Here is a 21436-nt window from a genome sequence, read left to right on the forward strand (position 1 = left end):
AATTCATGAAAGCGAGTGGTGGTGTGGAGGTTTTTAACCTCGTTCAAGGTACAGCTTACAAGCACTTGTTAAAGCAAGAGCTGCCCAAGATCAGTGAGAGAAGCTTTGGTTTCTCAGAATCCTAGTTCACGTAAAATATGTTTGCTTCTTGAACAAGACTTGACTTTGTAAAATGCATGGTTGATGTTCATAGGCTTTGTTTGCGCTGTGCTTTCAGAATCCTGAACAATGTGATCTGTTGCTATCTGTTGCCTCCCTTGCACATACTATATGTTTTTAGTGATATCAGCACTGATTTTCATCATTGCAGTCACCTGTTCACATTGCATGTCTGTTGATTGAATGATCAACTCCTGTACTTGAAGAGGTTAAATATTGATGGCACAAATGTGCTTGGTGGTTCCAAGTTCAAGCCATATGCTTAACCATCTTTGATACCAATGCAGATCTCAATATCATATTTATCCCCATTCCAACAGACCATTTACCTTTTGCATTAAAATTATTATGAAAATCTTGAGTGTTATAAATAGATATTAACACTATTTTTATCTACACCTGGACAAACTTTGTGCAAATGTGAAAGGTTCCCTTTAGGAAATGTCTTCCTAAACCACTTCCTCTTATAAGGCTCAGTGTGGATTTATCAAATGCCAAGAAAAGATGTATAGTAGGGATGCTTTTCAAATATTTGTGAAAAACTATTTAACTTTTCCATTGCTTAGTCAGGAAGGGAATATGATGTATGAATAGTTGAGCTACTATGATCCAGAAATTATTTATTTTGATGTATTCTTATTTTGATGGTGAGCAGAAGGATGAGCGTCTCTGAACTTTGGCAAGGTTGTTACTTTGGGAGACCCACGCTAAGTTGTTACCTTGTTTTGTAGAAATAAGTAAACTTTGTTTCATTAGAGGCATCCCTTCTGTGTAAAGAGTTAATTGTTGATCACTAACCTTTTAGTGAGAGTTACATTGTGTCAGTGTCAGTTCAGTATATTTAGGAAAATGAGACAGGTGTCATCAAAATAAGGAAAGAGCATAGAGCAAACAGCTTTCTTCATTTGAGTCTTGGAAAAGCTGAAGGTTTACATAGTGGTTACATGTGTATGTATATTATACATATTGTCCTAGGACATCTGCATGTTCTGCTTCATGTAGTACTAAGTACTTGTACTGACTGAAGAGTTGTATCAGAGAAACCTGGATGACTGTGGAAAGCTTGCTGTAACAATGGAGCACAGATAATGGAAATAATACATGGGGAAATAAAGCGTTGAGGGATTGAGCATGTTGTTAAGATGGTAACATTTGAAGATACCTGCTGAAGTACCTAAATTTTACCAAAACTTTCTTCAAGTTACTTTTCTAACAATGCAGGCTATTTTTTTTTTTTACAACTTGCTTTCCACATAAAAACTAATTTACCCAATCTATTTGTTCTTTTAGTTGCAACTATTAAAAACTGCAGTGGTAGTATGAAAACTGTGAATATTGAGAAACTTGAATTGCAGTAGGTTTACAGTTCTACCAGACTGGATAACACTCCAGCTTCTGTTGGTTCTCCTGTGTTCTTACCAAATTTACTCCAGAATATTGATCTTTCTGGTCAAGAATTAGATGAAATGGCATTGAAGTATAATGTAGTAAGCTTCTTGCCCTCTGCCACCAACATTGAGATTGGCTGTCGAAAAATGTAAGTATAAAGAGCAGCTCCAGTGACCAGTTTTGACTCTTAGTCTGTGTCTAGACTACTAAATTAAACATGCCTGGAAACTTTCCTTGGTGCTTCGGGCCAGCTGGCAAAAAATAGCCTGTTTGTGCTGGTGTACGCTCACCCAGTAAAGCAGAGGCTGCATGCAAACTGTCTATTTGAAGGGATCTCAAATCTTTTCACTGCTGAATAGTGCCTGGAAATTGGCTGGGAGAGTCCTGGTTGGTGTGGGCCAAAAGCATGCCAGGGAATAACAAATTACTGGTAGCCTCACTTAGTGATGGAGAACACTTGGTGACCTTGCCTTGCTTTTCCTCTTGCACTTTTTCTTCCTTTTGGGAGACAGGAAGAAAATGGTCAAAGAAAATAACAAGCAGGAGTACGGAGAGACACTTCTAAACTTCTGTATCAAAGCAGTGGTAGTTCTTAGAGCAGCACTGCCTCACTTAGTCCAGTTTATGGCTAGCCCATATCTCTAGAGGAATGAAGGAGAAGTAAGTGGAGCCTAGGAGGAATTGAGAGGGTTTCAGATGTCCTGCTGGCTTACAAGAATTGCATGATTTTGCTGAAAGATCTCAAAAGGTGTTTTGTTTTTAAAAAGAATCTATCAAATGCTATACTAATTTGAGTATTTTTTGTTGGCAAAGTTTCATGTTGTGATGATAGTGTGTAATAAAGGGAGGAGTTGTTTCAGGAGTACAGTGTGAAAGAATGTTTAAAGGAGATAAGTAACTGGCTTATCTAACATTTTGATGTACAGGAAGAGAACCATAGGTTTGGTAGACTCTCCCAAGTTAGAAGAAATTAATGAAGATAGTGTTTTGTTTTAATATACAGTCATTTTCGGTTTGCATTACTCTCCTGCAAAATGCTTTATTTTACTAAACGTTTTTGTCAACTACAAACCACTGTCTGCTTAGAGTATTTAAGTGGGGAATAAGAACAGGTTTCATAGTCTGTTCTTAAAACTTTTTAAATATCATCCACAATGCTCTTACTTAGTCTTTTACAGCTTTATTTTACATGTGCAGTTTGTCTTTTATTTTTGCAGAGGATGACAAATAGCAGCAGCTCCCCTAGCCTTCTCAATGACAGTGCCAAGCAGTACGCAGGCCATGGTAAGTACTTTAAAAGTAATATGTATAATAGTATGTTTGGAAATTTAAGAGATTCACTTTAGTAAAACTGAGACTTAAGGGATTTTTTTTTTCTCCTCTGATTGGATTTGAGATGCAGTAGAACTTTTTATTTTTTAACACTAGTGTATTGTGTGATTACTTGTAATCCAAAGCTGAAGTGCTACTGAACTCATAATTTTTGAGCCTTCTCTTTGCTCCAGTAGGGAAAAACAAATCAAGAAAAAAAGTAAAATCATTATTGGTCTTGTTGCTTCAAGTGAAATGCTAGTTTGGAGATCCACTGTAAAGCACTGATAGCTTAAATAAGCATTTATATTGCTCCACAGGAGTATCCCTTTTTACTGTGCTTTTCACATAAGTTATTGTGTGGAATGAATGTAGAGGTTTTTATTCTTCAATTTGGGCTGTATGTTTTTTGTGAAATGTATCACATAACTGATGATTTTTAATAGATATTAAGTTTTGTCCTGTAAACAGTACTTTACATTTTACGTTTTTTTCCCTGCTATTTGAAACATGTTTTTCAACCAAGCAAAATGTCTCCGCAGTGTAGGCCAACATACTCACTAAATTACTGTGGAGGGTATATTGAACTTCTGTAATGCACTTTTCAGAATTGCTTTCCAAATTGTAACAGGCACTGCAGATTATTTCAGCTATAGCTGTCAAACTAACTTCTTTAAAGAAGAGGATACTACTCCCTTATGGCAAGGACATACGTCTAAAATATATTTCTGCTCTGCAAATTGCTGTGTAAATGATGTTCTAGAAATCCATTTGCATGTTTGACCCTGCAGCTAGTATACTTACTAGGGTTATAATTTTTTAAGCATGGTAGTAACTACTGTAAAATTAACTTGCTTGAAAGTTGAAATTTGTTGGGGTTTGGTGTTTTTTTCTTCCTCCTGGTTCATTTCCAGTAGGTTTTGTGATTAATTCTACTTCTTTTGTCCCACCTAACAATTAGCTATTGAAGGCAGTGGAGGTCTCCAGTTTTAAATGCAGTCAGAGTTTGGCTGTGACAGGCCAGATAGTATGGTGATGCATGCGAAGGAGAGAAACCAGACTGACTTTTGGAAACCAGTTTAAATTCTGTTGCGTCTCCAGTCCTTTTTTTTGTGCCGCTCCCCCTGCCCTGCCCTAAGCTGTGCTTCACTTGTAGAATTACCCCTTTAAGGAGTATTGATTAATGTTGAAGAAAGTGTTTCATCAAAACACCAATGTTTACAGCTGGCAGTCATCTGCTAATTTGACAACTCCACCCATGCAGTTTGGAGTGACAGGACAAATAAGATCCACATCATTATTTGTAAGACTGTGTTATATAGAAGATAACTTATTTCGAGAGAGGAAGGCTTTGAAATGTTAGATAGACATTAACAATGTCTATCTAATGTTAACAGCAATTAAACTTACTAACTTCTGCTAATGAGCTCAATTTCAGTTGAGCAGTTGCACAGAATCTAATAAATGCTGCATTTTTTAGCAGTGTGGTTGCTAAACATAGTTTTGTCAAAAGGATTTTTTCCATACAGAAACGTTAAAAAATGTAAAATTTCTTTTTAATATTAGAGGTATATAACATGTTGTTTTACGTTCTTTTTACAGATCCACTAACTTCACCAAATTCATCCTTGTTTAATGACTTTGCTGCCCTCAGTGTGTCTCAAAGGAGGAAGGTAGGCAACAACTAGATCTTAAGTAGCATATTTGTATATGAGTTGACAGGGAAGAAGATCTGGAATAACTTGAAATGCTAGGTGAAATAAAGGATGATTTTTCTAATGTTCCTGGATTTATTTTACTATGTCACTGCCAATATAAATAAGATCTTACTACTTCATTTTTGCTACACCAGATCAGACTGCTGCTGCTATTAAGAAATATTCCAAGCACTTGTAAACTTCAGTTTACAAGAATGCTTTGAATACAAAAATTAGGACCTAGCCCATTGAATTTGAAAACAAATGATTTTTATTGTACGGAGGCACAAGACAAGCCACCTGCTAGCCTTCATGGCAACAAGTTCTGAATATATTAAGAACCATTCCCCCATTTATTTATACATGATGTGAAAGTAATTCTTACAGTTTGAAATGCATTTAGTTTGAAAGATACTCTATAATATTATTGGGAAGCTATGGCTTGGGTTTCTTCCCCCCTCTAATGTCTGTTGAGAAATCTTTCTGTTGCTGAGGGGTAGAAAGCATCTTAAAACACCTTTGACCTGCAGCAACACAGGTTGTGGTGTTTTCCTATATGCTTACAAACACAGTGGCTGGAATAAGAGACAAAAGTCTGGTTACTCCAGAATTACTTCTCATTCTTGTGAACTGTGGCTTATCAAAAAAGACATCTTCTCCCAAGCAGTTATCAGATCTTACTTTCACTGATGACTTTCATGTTTTACCACTCCTCTTACTAGCCACATGATCCTGAACTTCCCTGTAGTCGATAATGCATTGTCTTGAAAGCACACTACATCACCATGCTTGTGACTTTTCATAGAGCTTCATTTGTGTGTTAGCAGTTAGGAGCTCTGTATCATTCCTGCAGGTGAAGGTTGGGCTTAAAGATAATTACCATAATTGGCACATCAGGCTGATGTTTCTTGAAATGAAATGCTGTTGTAGAATGTTAACTTCCTAATATTATGATGTATCCAAACTACATGAAATCTCTGAATTGCCCTTTTCCTTAATGCCAGTGTAGAGCACTGGAAATTGGATGTTAACAACTATATATGTATTGTTTATGCACTTACTGAGGATAGTAAGAATGAAAATAAGCATACATTTCTTTTAACTCAGTCTGCAAGCACTATATATGTGTGCACAAGTGTGACTGTGTGCTTAGGTATATAAACCACATAAACAAAAGAAAATGCACTATTGTACAGAAGTATTACCAGAGGGACCACTGCCTCTAATATTAAAAATTACTTCAAAGTTAATCAAAATAGTAGAAAATGGAAACAAACAGGTTAATGTTTGAGTATAAAGCTCAAATAACTCAAAGCTCAAATACTGATGTAGAGTCTTTTCTTACTTGATCCCTTTTTTCCCCAAGAAAAAAAATCAGCAAATTAAGCCACTTGCTGCTAACACAGTATCAATAGAAAGATTTATCTGTGAAACTAATTGACTTGTATTTTTTTCCAATTAATATTTCAGACATAACTGGCATTAATTGAAAGAGGTTTCTGCTTTTCATATTAGTAATTTATTGACTGCTATTTTGTAATGTATGTTTGTGTAAAAGTTAGTTTGTTAAATAATACTAGTAATGGGGAAGTTTTAATCTAATATTACTTGAGCTGTCTAAAATCTAGGCATCCAGGCTCCCTCTATAGTCAGTAGTGAGAGATGAGCAGCTTAAAGGAACATTCAGCTCATGTTGAGAAAAGTATTTCGGGAAAGACTAGATGTTGGTGACTGCTTTAAGTGGATAAAAATTGATGGCTAGAGTTACAAGAAATTAATCACACTTTTGTGACTGACTGAATTTTACTACCAGACAATATATTGCAAATAGTCATGGATGTCGTTTCTTAATATTTTTAGTGGTTTTTGAGTACAATATTCAAATTGTATTAAGCGATTTTCTCAAAAGCACTAAATGCTTGAGTGCCAGGTATTTAAAAACTTGTGTGATTTCCCCTCACCGCAGTAACTGGGATTTATTTAGAGCTTGATGCCTGCTGTAACACAAGATAGATACCCTTTTAGAAGTGTGTGCTTCTGTTCATTGACTCTAAAGGGAGCCTGGGTGATTAGCTCAAATACAGAAGTTTGACATCTACTATTTGAAAAAAAACTTTCCATTTACTTGCTAAGAGCCCAGGGCTAAGGTTTTGTTTGTTCTGAACTAGCTGGCAAAACCAGCATTTCCTTCGTTTATCACTGACTTGGAGGACAGATATAATACAGTCTTGGTAAGTGAATAAAGAGCAATTGCTTTCCTTTACAAATTAGAATTGTGATATTTTAAATATCTAGAACTATTAAGTTATTTGCAGCTGTGTAAAAACTTGCATGTTTGTGTGTGAAGCTGTGAATACTTTCTGTAAAAGCATGTAATGTGTAGCTGTGTTAAGCAAGGAAGTTAATTTTATTAATCTTTATTATATCTGGATATTGCTGATCATGTTATCCTGGCAGCCCTTTAACAATGGGCAAGCCATATGGGTGTAAATATTTGATATCAATAAAATATTGATAAACCTTGATGATCGTAATTCTGAATATCCTTGCTTTTTAATTAGACAGCTTTTTTGAAACTAGTTAGTGTGACTGGGCTATTCAAGTTGTTTTTGATTATTTTGATGTTTAAAGATGTTATACTTTTTTGTTTAAAAAGTAAACATAGTCCTTGAATTTTTATGAATATTCTCAAGGTTACTTTCTCTGTTTAGAAATTATTAAACTGCATTTCAATTTTAGATTTCAGGAAAGCTAAGATTACTATTTAAAGACATTTTTATAGGATACTTAAAATGAAATCAAAGGAGCTAAGTATTTCTGTAGATGGAGCCTTGGTGGAGGTTCTGTCAACTGTAGAACCTTCTGGATTTACTGTCCGGTTGTTGTAACTCCACATGCAGTAAGACAAGCAACCTTAAAGTGAATTTCCTATAAGAGATTTTCAGGTAAGTATTAATCTACAATGCACAAATAGGATTTGTGAAGCATGGAACAAAAGCTAGAGTTAGTAATAGACTAACCCTCTTTCCTGAGAATAATGATATCACACTTATTTTTTTCTTCGAATACATGTTATGCTTGTTAAAAATAGGGTGGCATTTTGAACTTGAACTTCTTGGGTGTTTTTCCTAAATTGGCTTTAGCCGTTATCTAGAACAATGCTCCCCTCTAAACCCTGAAATGATCTGTCTGGAAAACTCCTTGCATTCATTTTGGTGGTGTTGGTAAATAGTTCATAAAAACACGTGCAATGTAACTGATCAGAATCTGTTGCCAAGGGAATGACAGCTTAATGCACTAAAAAGAAAATCTATGTTGAAACTTATGTTTAAATTTGTTCTGAGACTGTTGCCACCAATCCAGGCTAAAGGGTTCCCCTACTTGTCACTGGTCAGCCTTACAGGATAATGGAAAGCATTGCTTTTAGATTTTACTTTGTTTTTTCATACCTTCAATCCTCATGAAAACTGAACTCTTCTGAAAAGTTCCTGACATTGGTTTATTTCAATTTCATTTTTTTAATTATTCAGTCACACCTAGAGGCGGCCATTAAGGTGGGAACCACTGTTAGTCCACAGGCTGCGAGGAGTGAACCAACTGCTGTAGTGAACAACTTTCAATACAATTTTAATGCTATTTTTTATGTATTTTGAAGAAATTTTTTTTAGAACTCCTTCCATTGGTTTTAGGTGACTAAAAGCCAGGACCGAAAGACTCTAAAATAGATTACAATGGAAAGTATAGGAGCGATTATTTGGACTGAAGTTCACCCAGAACAGGGTGCTGCTGTTTGATGCTCTCTATGGAGACCTAAAGCAAGTGAGACTGGACAGCAGACTTCTTTAATTCATATACTTTGATCAGCAGTAATAAATGTGCAGAGAAAATAATTTTGAAACAAAAGACTGCCTGTAGGCCTAGTCTGCATAAATGCAAGCTTTTTAATGAGTACAAGGAAAGTTTCTCCTCTCATGTTAAAAGAAAACAATAAAGCTAACTTCCAGTCCTGTGGAAACCAAATTCTTAAGACCTAAACTATTAGTTTATTTTTGAGTGTCCTGTTCTCCATCTCGTTTTGTTACCTGTTGGGAAGTTACATTTCTCTCCAGCTTCCTGTGTCCAGCTCTGTTTTGACAACTCTGGTACCTGATCTCTATATTGTTCAGTGGTGTTCATTGAAAAGCCATGTGTGCCATGTTGGGTCTTGCTGTGTTTATTGAAAATGTGCTGAGATAGTTGTTTCGTGTTTCATAGCTTCCTGAATACCATCTCAGAAGCATAAATCATGTTCTGAGAAGTTGAGGTGTCATTACCAAACACCACATCATGTCACTGTGTTGTAAACTACAGAATTATGGTTGCACAGGTTTATAATGTACCTGGGCTAAATTTATAATCCAAACCTGAAATTTTCTTTCTGGGTTGATACACCCCTACTGTGATACTAAAACATTACAGTTTATAAGTGATGCAAAAAAAAAGTTCTTGCAGGAATATAGACAGATAGACTATGCTTCTGGAGAAAACTAGTGAACGTTTGCAGGTAGTATGATGTTTACCTCAGTCTAAAATATGTTTTAAGGGTATGATATCATCTAACCTGTTCTACATTTTTCTTTGGAATAGTTAGTTATTGAAATTGTTCCTTGGTTGTGTGCTCTTGCTGCCTTAGTAATTACTACGTAGTAAGTTATTTTTCATTTTTGAGTGTGACATGAGAGAATAATTATTCACATTCATTTTTGTGTATGGATTAGTGATCATTGTATTATGTAAGAAATAAAATTATTAAAGCACTTCCTTTTAGAAATATGTAACATTTTTGCATTGATAAGGAGTCATCATATTTTTGTTGCCTCATCCTATTGTGTATTTGAAGGAAAAGAACAGAATAAGATGACTGCATAGCACAGCATTTACTTTAGGATTGTATTGAAAAGACCTTTGCTTGTTTTGGTTTTGTATCTAAACAGGTCAGATATATGTTATGACCTACAGATATCTAAAACTTTAAATGCTACCTTCACTCCCCATTTTTAAAGCATAACTTTTCAGTTAGCCACCTAGACTTTCTCAGGTGCAGCTTACAAGCTGAAGCAGTTAACGACAAATGTGACTTCGATATGCAAGATACTTTTGCTTATATTTACAAGCTTTATTTGATTCTTTCTATGCCAAGGTGTATGTAGTCTGTAAGAGTGATTTGTGGTAAAATAATGGAAAGATTTTTTTTAAACTTGTGCACACATTTGTTGAAGACACTATACAAATATTCGAAGCAGCTGGAAAATATACCATTTTTGAGAAACTGTATGCTTAGTAAAGATCAGAGTAAAAGTTGCATCAATCTTTAGTCCTCTTTTACCTGTATTTTTGGTTCTTAACTATGCATCATTTTTCCACTATTTTTATAAGTAATGTAAAAACTTCTGGCCTATTAGAAAAGAGACCTTTAAACATTAAAAAAAACTTGTAGTTTGTTCACTGTGTGCTCCTTTAACAATGGAGTTTTTGAAAGTACGTCTTGATGGTACTTTGCCAAGTCTTCACTACACAGTTAGAACTATCTGCTCTAATGATGGTGGAAAAAGCTTACTTTCCCACCAGCTTATTTCAATTCAGCAAGTGGTATTAGTTTCTTAGTAAAGAACTTTATCAGTTTAACTACATCTGTGCTAGGTTTTAGCTGTTGTGGTAATTAATAAGTCATCCAACATAGCTAGGCTGGAAAATTGTGAGAAAAGAGTTGACTTAAAGATATGTCAGTTTTCCTTAGCTCCTTCTGAACTATTCAAGATTTTCCTGTCTTCAGCATATATACTTATGAAATGCACTTTTTAGTATGTACACCTGAAAAGTTTTCCTTAGCTATGTTTAAAATGCATGATGTAATGCCTGATTTGTTGCAGCTTTCACTCTAAAATTTGATTGAACCAAGAATGGGTTTTTTGCAGTAATCAAACACGTTGCTCTGGAGTAAGACCTATTTCCACGCCAAATTGCACATTTTAGTTTTCTTTGGGTAGAAGAATCTTTTTTGTTTGTTTCTGTATGATACTTTTCAACCAGTGAAAGTTTTATCCCCAGCCAAACCTGGGGTTTCATGAACAATTTAAAAAAAGAGTTCCAGATGGAAGGTTGGCTAGTCTGTAAGTCCATGTAATGTCAATGTATAACATTATAAACTTTAGAATTATAAACATATAAACATTATAAATGTTAGCATACTCTTCCTTTTTCATGAGAGACAAAAAACCAAAACACCACCCAGCAACAAACACCAACCAACCACACACACACTTAATTATTTTTTTAACCTGTTGACCAGGCTCCTATTGCATTTTTTGTGGATATCAAAGTTAAAAAATTGGTTCCAACCCTCAGAAGTTGACATACAGAAAACAAGTATCGTCTGCCTCTCTACCAGTGAGAGGTTGTAGTGAAAGAGGAAGAGGAGAGAGTATCTTGGTTAGCAACAAACCCAAACCACGTGAAGGGGTTTGTAGCTCTTTTAGCCACAAAGCTTAAAAAGTAACGACAAGACAACTTCTCTTTTTCATCAAAGCTTGCAAATCTGTTAAGATACTCCTAGCGATTGTACCTAATGTGCAACACCTTGTAGAACTTATTACTAAATCCAGTTATGCAGTTGTATTCACAATTAAGATGCTGCTTAGCTGATTGTGTCTGTATAGGGATTCTGCCCAGACTGTTGTGCTTTTCCTTAGTAACGTATTGAAGTTCATATCTATAGCTGGGTGTTTCAAGTACTGTCTTATTCCAGCTAATCGGTTATGGCTGCTGTGTGAAAATAGCAATGATGATACCAATGGCTTGTAGTTAGCTTTTAGTGTTCAAGACATAACACAACAAAAGTTCATTCTTTTTCAGTAGACTAGCACCCTAGCTGTTTAACCTCTTTTTTTAATGGTCTCTTTGCCATTAACTTCTGTTAAAAAATTGGAGTCTTACAAAACAAGTCAACGTTGAAACTTAAAATGAAGCGATACATGTAATTTTAAGTACCACAAGGAAATTATGATATTGTATACCTTATCTTTCCTGCCTGACAATGTAATATTTATTTTTATGTTTGTACATGCAGATACAGTCAACTCACTGTACAACAGATGAGCACTAGCTAATGCTACTGTGATATCTTTTAGATATGATAATTGAAGGTAATGCTGCTTAATTTAGCCTGTGATGGAGAAGGCTTAAGATCACTTGTATTTGCTTCAGTAGTATATGCATATAGACATCATTACTGTAGCTCAGATTATTCACAATACTTTAAAACACAATAGCCTGCTCATGTGTTTGTATGCCAAACCTAATTGTACATTTTTGGTACAGAAAATGTCTTGTAAATCTAAAATTCAAAGCCCACCAGTGGTAAGTGCATTTTAAAGAACAGAAATGTAATTCGGGACACCAGTGATTGTGAAAAAATCCAATTGCAGATCTTCAGTTGAAGAAAACTTTGGAAATAGAATCATAGAATTATTTGGGTTGGAAAAGACCTTTAAGATCATCAAGTCCAACCGTAAACCTAACCCTGCCAAGTCCACCACTAAACCATGTCCCTAAGCACCACATCGACATGTCTTTTAAAAACCTCCGGGGATGGTGACTCAACCACCTCCCTGGGTAGTTTATTCCAGCGTCTGACAACGCTTTCAGTGAAGAATTTTTTCCTAATATCCAATCTAAACCTCCCCTGGTGCAACTTGAGGCCATTTCCTCTTGTCCTGTCACTTGGGAGAAGAGACCAACACCCACCTCTCTGCAACCTCCTTTCAGGTAATTGTAGACAGCGATAAGGTCTCCCCTCAGCCTCCTCTTCTGCAGACTAAACAGTTCCAGTTCCCTCAGCCGCTCCTCATAACACTTGTGCTCCAGACCCCTCACCAGCTTTGTTGTCCTCTGGACACGCTCCAGCACCTCAATGTCCTTCTTGTAGTGAGGGGCCCAAAACTGAACACAGGATTCGAGGTGCGGCCTCACCAGTGCTGAGTACAGGGGGACAATCACTTCCCCACTCCTGCTGGCCACACTGTTTCTGATACAGGCCAGGATGCCATTGGCCTTCTTGGCCACCTGGGCACACTACTGCCTCATATTCAGCCAGCTGTTGATCAACACCCCTGGGTCCTTATCTGCTGGGCAGCTTTCCAGCAACTCTTCCCCAAGCCTGTAGCGTTGCATGGGGTTGTTGTGACCAAAGTGTAGGACTTGGCCTTGTTGAGACTTCATCCAATCTGCCTAGGCCCATCTATCCAGCCTGTCCAGGTCCCTCTGCAGAGCCTTCCTACCCTCAAACAGATCAACACATCCACCCAACTTGGTGTCGTCTGCATTGAATTGTGTAGTTTGATTTGCCAGCTTATCCAGACTTAAATATTACATGGAACCTATGAGACAGGAAGAGTCTTTACAGTTTGAATCTTCGTAAATCTTTTCTTGTTTAGATTTATTTTTCTAGGATAGCCTTAGAACATCTTACACCAGTAGTATGTCCAACCCTGAAGTGGAAAGAGGAAGTGTAGCATTGCCCACATGCTCACAGGTCCATGAAACAGGAAGAACTAGGGTCAAAGACACTGTTATGACAAATAGTAGGAAGAAAACAGACTTGCTAAACATGTTCCCAATCTTCTTGTTGAATGAATGGCAAGTAAGCAATTAAGCTGACTTGAAGAATATTTTGTAGTATGGGCTAATTAAGTTACTCATCAGTAGTAGTGTTCTGATGTGAAGATGCTACTCAGGAAGGACCTTTTTGTTTTTAGAGTGGATTTCTTTTGTTCAAATGTAATGTTACTTAGACTTCGGGGGTTTATCTTTTGTAATGTAACACCTTCCCTCTAATCATGCCAACCAATGGCTTCCTATCATTAATTGCTGGCGGCAGCTTGGTTCTACAGGGCAAGGGTTATAATTATTGGCTAGGGTTGAAAATGCTTACCCTTCTCACCCTGGGGAGCCAAGCTGTTGCTAGCAATTAAAGGTAGTTAGCTGTTCCCTGCCTCATGTAAACATTTGCAGCCAGTAATTACTACTGCTTCTCACTTCTTTGCCCTGGAGGAACTGAACTCTTCCAGTCATGCTTTGTAATAATTTGGTTTCATTGTTTTTTTCCTTTTTCTTAGATTTCATTTTAATTATTGTAGTTTAACCTTATTTTTCCATTTAAAAATAATTGTGATGGTTTTGACCTTTAACAACTCATTTGGAACTTGTAACCATATTGGGAGTTGCAACCCAGTTTGAGAAATACTTGCTAAAGGATCATCAAGTGTTTAAATGGTTTAGCCACCTTCCCCTCGCTCAAAAAAAGTTCAGTATATTGAACTATCCCTTCATCTGTATGGCTGAACAGGTTTTTTTTACGTCATAGAAAGACTTCAGGGAAGGCAAAAATGCAATTGCTTTTGTAATCATCCAAGAGAAATTGTCCCCATGCCAAGAAATTGTGTTTGTCCAGATTGTCATGCCTCTGTTTTAGGTAGATAGTTCAGTTCAGAAATGATCAGTGGATGCTGAGTTCTTGCGTGTTTCAAGATGCACTATTCTGCCTCTGTTGCTTTATTTGCTGCTCTGTATAGAGGGCAGGGATGTAGCAAAGTTGATATGCTTATTCAAACTGCTCAGTCTATTTGATCTTTCCTTTCTATTGAATCTCTCCTCTTGGCAGACACTTTTTTTTCCTGTGTTTTCTTGTCTCCTGTAAACTCAGATTACATTTCTGGATCAGATGCTGTTTTGCTCATTGAAAACAAGTGTAATTTATAATTATTTTGATGCAAATAGACTGAAATGTATTTCCAAATGTTAATATTGTATAGTCTATCTTCTAATGTCTATCTGAACAATGAAATCCTGGCCCAATAATCTCCTGGTGATGTTTTATAGTAGATAATGAAAGTAAAATTTTAATTTAGTCTCACCCACTTTTTAGTTTGTTTTTTTCATACCAGTAGGCCAAGAACTATTGGTATATGAACTCATATTGTCTCTGTGTTGCTTCATGGTGTAGAATTGACTGTTGTTCCTCTCCCCTGCCCCCCAGTATGGTCCTTCATAAAGCCTAAAATACAGTTTCATTCTGTTGCCTGGAATCTGAGTCCCATTGTAACTGAAATAGCCTCTCTCCACGTTGGCTAAGTTCCTCTTCTGTTTTGGTTCTCCTTTTCAAAACATTTATAGATCACCTTTTATTATGGAGAATTAAAAGAACCCTTTATGAATAGGAATGTGTTTGGATACTGGGTTATAGTCCAGTAGTCCAAGGGAGACTGTGCCCCTGGACTTGGTAGAACATGGAGAGAGATGGGGAAGCTGTCAAGGAAACTGTTACTCTTCATTATGCTATTATTGCCAATAGCCAGGCTAAGAAAAATACATATTGCATTCAACCCTACCCTAAAGTCCAATGTTATTTGTATGTCTGGCTTCTCAGACCTTACAGCTTTGTTGTTTACGATAGTAGTCCTTCTGAATTACTAAGATGGTAGGTTGCCCAATAGTTGATTCTCCTAATAAATAACCAATATTTAGATTTACTGTGATCAAGTTTGCATTTGAACTATAGGAGGACTTTGTGCCTACTTTTCACACAGTTTACCAAATTTCTAGTTGGTACATCAAAATTCATTCTTGTTTATTGTTATTAAAGTTGGTTAACTTGATCTTCATGGAGTTTATTGCCTCTGTAGTACCAAAGTTAGTATCCTTGGTTGGGTTTTGTTGTTGTTGTGGTGGTGGTTTTTTTTGTTTTAGGCAAATGAGCTACTAGTGACTCTTCTCAATTGTAATTCTTTCCAAAGCTTTCAGCCTAAAAGTTTTCAGGGAAGTAGATGAGGGCATCTGTTTAGGTTTTGTTTTTTGCAGTCATTTTATGGTAGTTTTGTCCTGTGTTTTACAAATTTTTTGTGTGTGAGTGAGGAATCTTCTCCAATTAGATTCTCGCCTTGTTTCCTGAGGAACAATTTGTAAAATGCATCTCAAGGTACACATTGCTAAGATTTCTAAGGTACCAGATGAAGTAAATATCTGAATAAAGGTAAGTTAAATTTTGAGTCATTAAGAAGTGGTCTATGTCCAGATGATGATAGTTCCATTTTCACATCAAAAAACCACAGCAAAAGAAAAACAGCCCAAACCCTGCAATTTGGTCCAATTGTTGGTATAATTGGTATACAAGGTTCAGATCTAAATATGTGCATACATGATGGAATATTTCTTTTGGTGGTATTAACCATCTAGGTGGGTACACGGTGGTTTGAAACCACAGAGAACTTTGGAGAACTTCTGTACTTTACCTGTTTGAAAGTCTTTAACAGATTCCCTCCCCTAGTGTTTTTTTTCATTTAATGTTCATATCATGCTTTATAAATAGTTTCATTTGTAGAGATCATTACTGATGTAATAGAAACGTCACTCCTATCAATGCACAAGTACCTCCTGCGTGTTCGCTTCTGCAAGCATGTTTTATTTTCTCAAGTTAAGTCAGTTTCCAATGCTTTTATGATGGTAATTCTTGTCTGTCTTCACTTAAGACGGCAGCTGAAGTTAGTCCTTTGAATATTAACTTGAGCAGAAATGTTTTTCTCATTGAGTTCTGCTGCAATTGGCTGTGTAGTTTTATCTGATTTTTAAAAGCAAGTCTTCAGGAGATGAGTCTTGGCAAATTAGAACTTAAAAAGAATCATACAAAAGGCAATGTTAATGTCTTGCTTGATAAAAATCTCAAGCGAAGTGTTAGAGTTCAGTATTATGATGTGATTGAAGGTATCTATTTGAGAAATAGGGAAAATTTTAAATTTTTTTTACAGAATTCCCCAATTCATACTCATATTTCAGTAGCTGACTTGTGATGGAAAGTTTTGCTTACAAATAATTAGTAGTCCCTGAAGTTTATTTTCATTTTTTAAAGTTTTTTTTTTATTATAATCAAATAGTCAGGATTGAAAGGAAACAGTCTCAGATAAATTTTACTTGCAAATTGTTTCCTATTCCACCAATCCAGAAATCATATCACAGTGTAATACCTATTTTAGTGTAGCTTTAGATGAGGGTTGTTAGGAGTGGCCTGGTTTCTCTCCTTCTTTTTCGTAGCCCAGGAAGTATCGACTGGGGATGCTGGATGAGAGGATAGTTCCGGTGGGATCAAAAGCAAGAAAATCAAAGAACCCTATCGGCTGTCTGGCTGACAGGTGTAAAACAGGAGTACCCATCAATATGGTTTGGTGGAACAGAGTCACAGAAAACAATTTACAGGTAAAATTATTTTTTACTAGTCACTTTTTTGGATGCTTTATTTTAAATTTTGGAAAATGTTAGAAGCAGTTTTTCCAAATATGGATTGAGATTGGATCAAATACTTATTTCACAAAGGAGGCGTAGTGGCCCTCCAGGAGCGTGACTTGGAGATGTTTTATTCTCTTCACCCACTATGTACTCTGATTATGTTATCTGTGGAGGAGGGGCAAAAGTAATCATTAAAAGTATTTTAAAAGCAAACAAACACAACCTTTTAATTTAATTTTCATGTGAGGAAGTTTTCTACTGTTAAAACTAGTGATCTTCATTAAAATGATTGATACTTAATGCAAATAAAAAATTCCCTCAGCACAGAATTTGAAGATGTAACCACTATGATCAGAAAGTGTAAATTCTAATTTTTATGTTGGGGTAATTTATGTTTCTCAAATTGTGTGTTAAACTTCAGTGTTACTTTATTTCTGAATTTTCTTCAACTCCTTAAGAGGGGACAGGTATAGCTGGATTTGAGCGTATCTCACACAAAAGTAGCAGGTTATCCTTGGGATGATAATGAAGGATAATTCTAGTCTGGGAGGAATCTGCTTGATGTCCCTTAAGATGGGGTTTAGACTGAAATTATTATAGTGGTCAAAACTACAACTGTTTTGCACTTGTGTGGTGCTTTTGATTCTTCAGAGATTGTTACTTTAGTCTTTATGTGAGGGTTATGTTCTTTTTGATGTCTTCTGAGTGAGTGAGATAGGTAAATTGACAATAGACGTATAACTAGAATTTGTGGCACCTTGAGAGTTTCTTTCAGTTCATTAAAGTTCTGCCATGTAAGGGCCAATGTGAGGCTCCTAACAGACCCTTTCCATACCAATACTAGTGTTGTACTACTTGATGTTTGGACATCTTTGCATTACTGAAATTGGGAGTGACAGGCAGCGTCATGCAGGCAAACTGATGCTACATTGTGTAGGGGCATTTGGGCTTAAGTCTGTCTTGGCCCTTTTGTTGCAGGGGAAGCAGCAAAGCCGCTGGGGCGGTAAAGATGAAGCATAAAGGAAACATTGGTAGAGGGACCAAGCATGGTTGCAGAGGAGTAGTTGGAGCCAGTGAAGCACTACTTTTCTCAAGGGAGAGAAGACTGATGGATTGAATTTACTGTGTGTGTCTAATGGGAGTGCAAACCTTAATTAGTAGGCAGTTGCTTTGAGAAGAGAAACAGAAAATTGGTCTTCAAATTTCATGTGGCCATTAAAGGGCAGGAAAAGCCCCATTTGTAATCATGTCGTCCATTGTTTTCTCTGCTGTTCTGTTTCACAGCAAGGTTTGTTGTTGATCTACTCCACTTAGAGCAGATCAAAAAAACTTAATGTTTCTGGAGGCTGGAGAGCTAGTAGTCTGAGACTTAGAGCTTCTGACCAGGAACAATTGTCTCTTCAGTACCTATGCCCTCCAAAGATGTGTTGAAAGTGTGGCAATGAGAAGCTCGAGGTCCCCTCAAGGTTAGTGGCAATAGCTTGGGGTTGGCTGCAGAGCACGTGGCTTTTGAAGGGCCTTCCAAGCTCCTTTATTGTGCCAGAATCCCAGCTACATAATTGACTTAAACTGTGTACAGCATAAGATTTTGTATTACATGATGCCATTACATAGCTTCCCGTGGAGACATGGGACTTCAGAAAAGCATGTATATCTGGTGGAAATAAGAACAGAAGGATGTTCCAATCATGGGAAATAGGAAAAGAAGGGGGACGGATTGCAGAGAACAGTGGAGTCTGGCAAAAGTGAATGGGGAAAGGTGCAAAAACAGGCTGCAGAGGAGATTATGGGAATGTATAAAGTTCTACATAGATGAGAAACTAAATTTTATCTTGATGTTTTCACTCTGATCACTGTAAATCTTTGTATTGTGTGAACATTTTCTAAGTTAGAGCTAAAACAAAGCTCAAAAACTGCTAAAAATTGGAAATTTTAATTATAAAAGCACAAAAATGGCTGGAGAAGTTTGGTATGTGAAACTACTTAAAAACAGGTGGTTTCATGCTGAGATTTCAGATTGACTTTTTTTTCTATTTCAGTATGTATATAATCCACAGATAGCATTGCTCTTCAGTATTTTGAAATACAGGCTGTTTAGAGATTTTTGCAGGTGTGAATATAGGTTATACAAACGCAATCTTCACTGATGGTGAGTGCTAAGCAGTAAGTAGAAAGGTGAAATTATGATTGAGGCACATCTGTTTGAGGATATCTTCTTTTTGTTTATGTTTGAAGATGAGAAAGCAGAATTACACCTCAAAATTGCTGAGGGCTTGCAGTGCTGGGGAGGTGTTGAAGCTCATGTGTCTGTTTGTCCACTCTTCCAAATGTATGGTTCAAGATGTGGGAATACACCATTTCATGGTGCAATATTCAGAGATTTTTGTCCAAAAAAAGGCTTTTTAAAAAGGCAAGGTGGTTTACAATGTGCATTGTAAAACAGTGTAACTGTTTCTCATGCATGGCTATGAGTTTATAATCCAGATCTAATTACTTTAAATACTCCATTACACTTACATGATTACAAGTGGAGTCCACAGAGTGAATTGTGTTCTGGGTTGTGCATTAAAAAAGCAAAAAAAAAAAAATCAAATCAAAGTTTGTTCTTCAATGATATGTCCTACCCTATGTATAGGAAATACCCTGAGCTACTACACCACCACGTGATACATATTATAATAGCAAATGGCAATTCTGCTTAAAATAGTAGGAATAGATACATTTTTTGTTATACATATCAGTTGTTAAGCACCATGAATAACTTATTTTTTGTTGTTGTTTCTTGAACACAAAAAATTCATAGAAATGAATTTTTCAAATATTTTGCATCAAGAACATGGACTTTTAAAACTTTATAGTTTTTCTAGTACTTTAAAGTGGAAAAATGTGGAAATATTCTGAGTCTTTAAAAGTTTACTTTTTAGTGAGATCTACTTGCTAAAATGTAAGAAAACTTTACTAGTAGTTTTATTTGTCTGAGCCTGTGTTCTGGTTTTAAAAAAAGTCTTTGGCCAACAAATTTTACCCAGTTTTAATGAAATTATCTCTCACTCTCTGGAAAAGTAGTAGAGCAATACAGCTAATAATGTTGATGAATTGAAATTTATTAGTTTGTTGTACGGATGATGTGACGACTTGTCACAGTAATTGCGAGAAGGAAGCATTTGCACAAATTCAATAGTGGGAGGGAAGGAGATTTGCTTTGAAGCCCTTGGTGACCTCCAGTGTCTGCTGGGCTGCTCTGACATTCCAGAATGTGTCCTTCCCTGATGTCATAGTTAACAAGGAATCCTCCTGGAAACAGAGGGATTGTGGTGATGCTCTCTACGTGAAGTGAAGCTCCTTGTATGGCACATCTGTCTGTTATAAAACAACAACAAAGAAACCTACAAAAAATAACCACACATAAGAAACAAGCAACACTTTCACATGTTTTCAGATTCCTAAGAGGTATTCTGAAAACTGTGCCAAAAATAGACTGGTAGAGGACTGCCCTGCTTATAGCATGGGCATAGTTTAGTGGTGGTTTTCTGTAACCATTACAGGATTATGCAATTTGGGATGTCAGAACAGATCAGCATGAATTTGGAGGTGAAGGAGAACATAAAAAGAGAACAAAAAGGCTTGACTCCAGTTATTAGCATGGTAAGTACATTAGCACATTCTTCTGAAATAAAATGAATTCGGCCTACTTTTTGCTTCAGGTGGCTTGCTTTGGTAGAATGCGGGACCAGGACTAATCTAACAGAGTAGTGTTACAGCCACCGAAACAGAGGTGGTGACTCTGCCACTGCTGTGCAGCTCTGTGTTGTGAGATGCTGAACTGGAAATGAGAGAGAAAAGGGTGTTTTCCAGTACTCCTGTGGGATCCCTGCATGACCTTCCAAAGGCTCCATAACTTGTGCATCCCTGTGTTACAGCATACTTTGGTACTCCATGGCACTTTGAGGATTCATTTATAAATGAACGCAGCAGTGGGGCCTTAGGAGTTTATCACTGAGAAGCGTAGAGAAAAAAAGCATATGTGTTGAAATCGATAGTTGATGAAACAGGAATTTTCATCTTTCTTCTGGACTATGGAAATCTGTTGATATGTGCAACTCCTCAACATAGAGTAATGCTACATGCCACTGTGCAGTCCTCCCAGTGATGGTCTTCAGCTGAGGTCCTTGGCTTGCTCTTTACTTTCATCTACACCTTTCTTTAAGAAGCCTTGAATTGTTTTTGGTGGTAACCCACAAAATATTTATTTCTTCCCCTCCACACTTTATTTTAATTGTATTTCCTTTTGTATCTTTAAAAGCATAAAAGCCATCAGACAGATAACTCTGTGCTGAATGGTGACACAAATTAGTTGTTTTATAGTCCTTCCCACCTTTTTTACTTCTCTTGTAGTTCCATCCTTACTAACTGCATCATGACTAAATTCAGCCTTCATTTGGACTGTATTTGTATGTGTTTTATAACATTTTGCATTCTCTGATGTACGGAAGGATAGAAATTGTTTTTGTATGTGGAGCTGGATGGACTCAGTTTTGTGGTCTGTCTTTGGAAGTTTCTTTGCAAAC

The 21436-nt window shown here is 36.5% G+C and overlaps 1 protein-coding gene across 1 annotated transcript in view; it reads left to right on the forward strand.

Moving 5' to 3' along the window:
* The window catches only part of PAN3 (poly(A) specific ribonuclease subunit PAN3), an 84956-nt gene that overhangs the window by 22663 nt on the left and 40857 nt on the right, over positions 1-21436 (forward strand). Inside the window, exons 4-7 of the mRNA XM_059836083.1 lie at positions 2766-2832; positions 4462-4532; positions 6725-6787; positions 16677-16838. Of these exons, the coding sequence (XP_059692066.1) occupies positions 2766-2832; positions 4462-4532; positions 6725-6787; positions 16677-16838 (363 nt within the window). The remainder of the gene's footprint in view (positions 1-2765; positions 2833-4461; positions 4533-6724; positions 6788-16676; positions 16839-21436) is intronic.

This window comes from Gavia stellata, chromosome 1 (assembly GCF_030936135.1).
Source record: "Gavia stellata isolate bGavSte3 chromosome 1, bGavSte3.hap2, whole genome shotgun sequence".
Classification (NCBI taxonomy): Eukaryota; Metazoa; Chordata; class Aves; order Gaviiformes; family Gaviidae; genus Gavia; species Gavia stellata.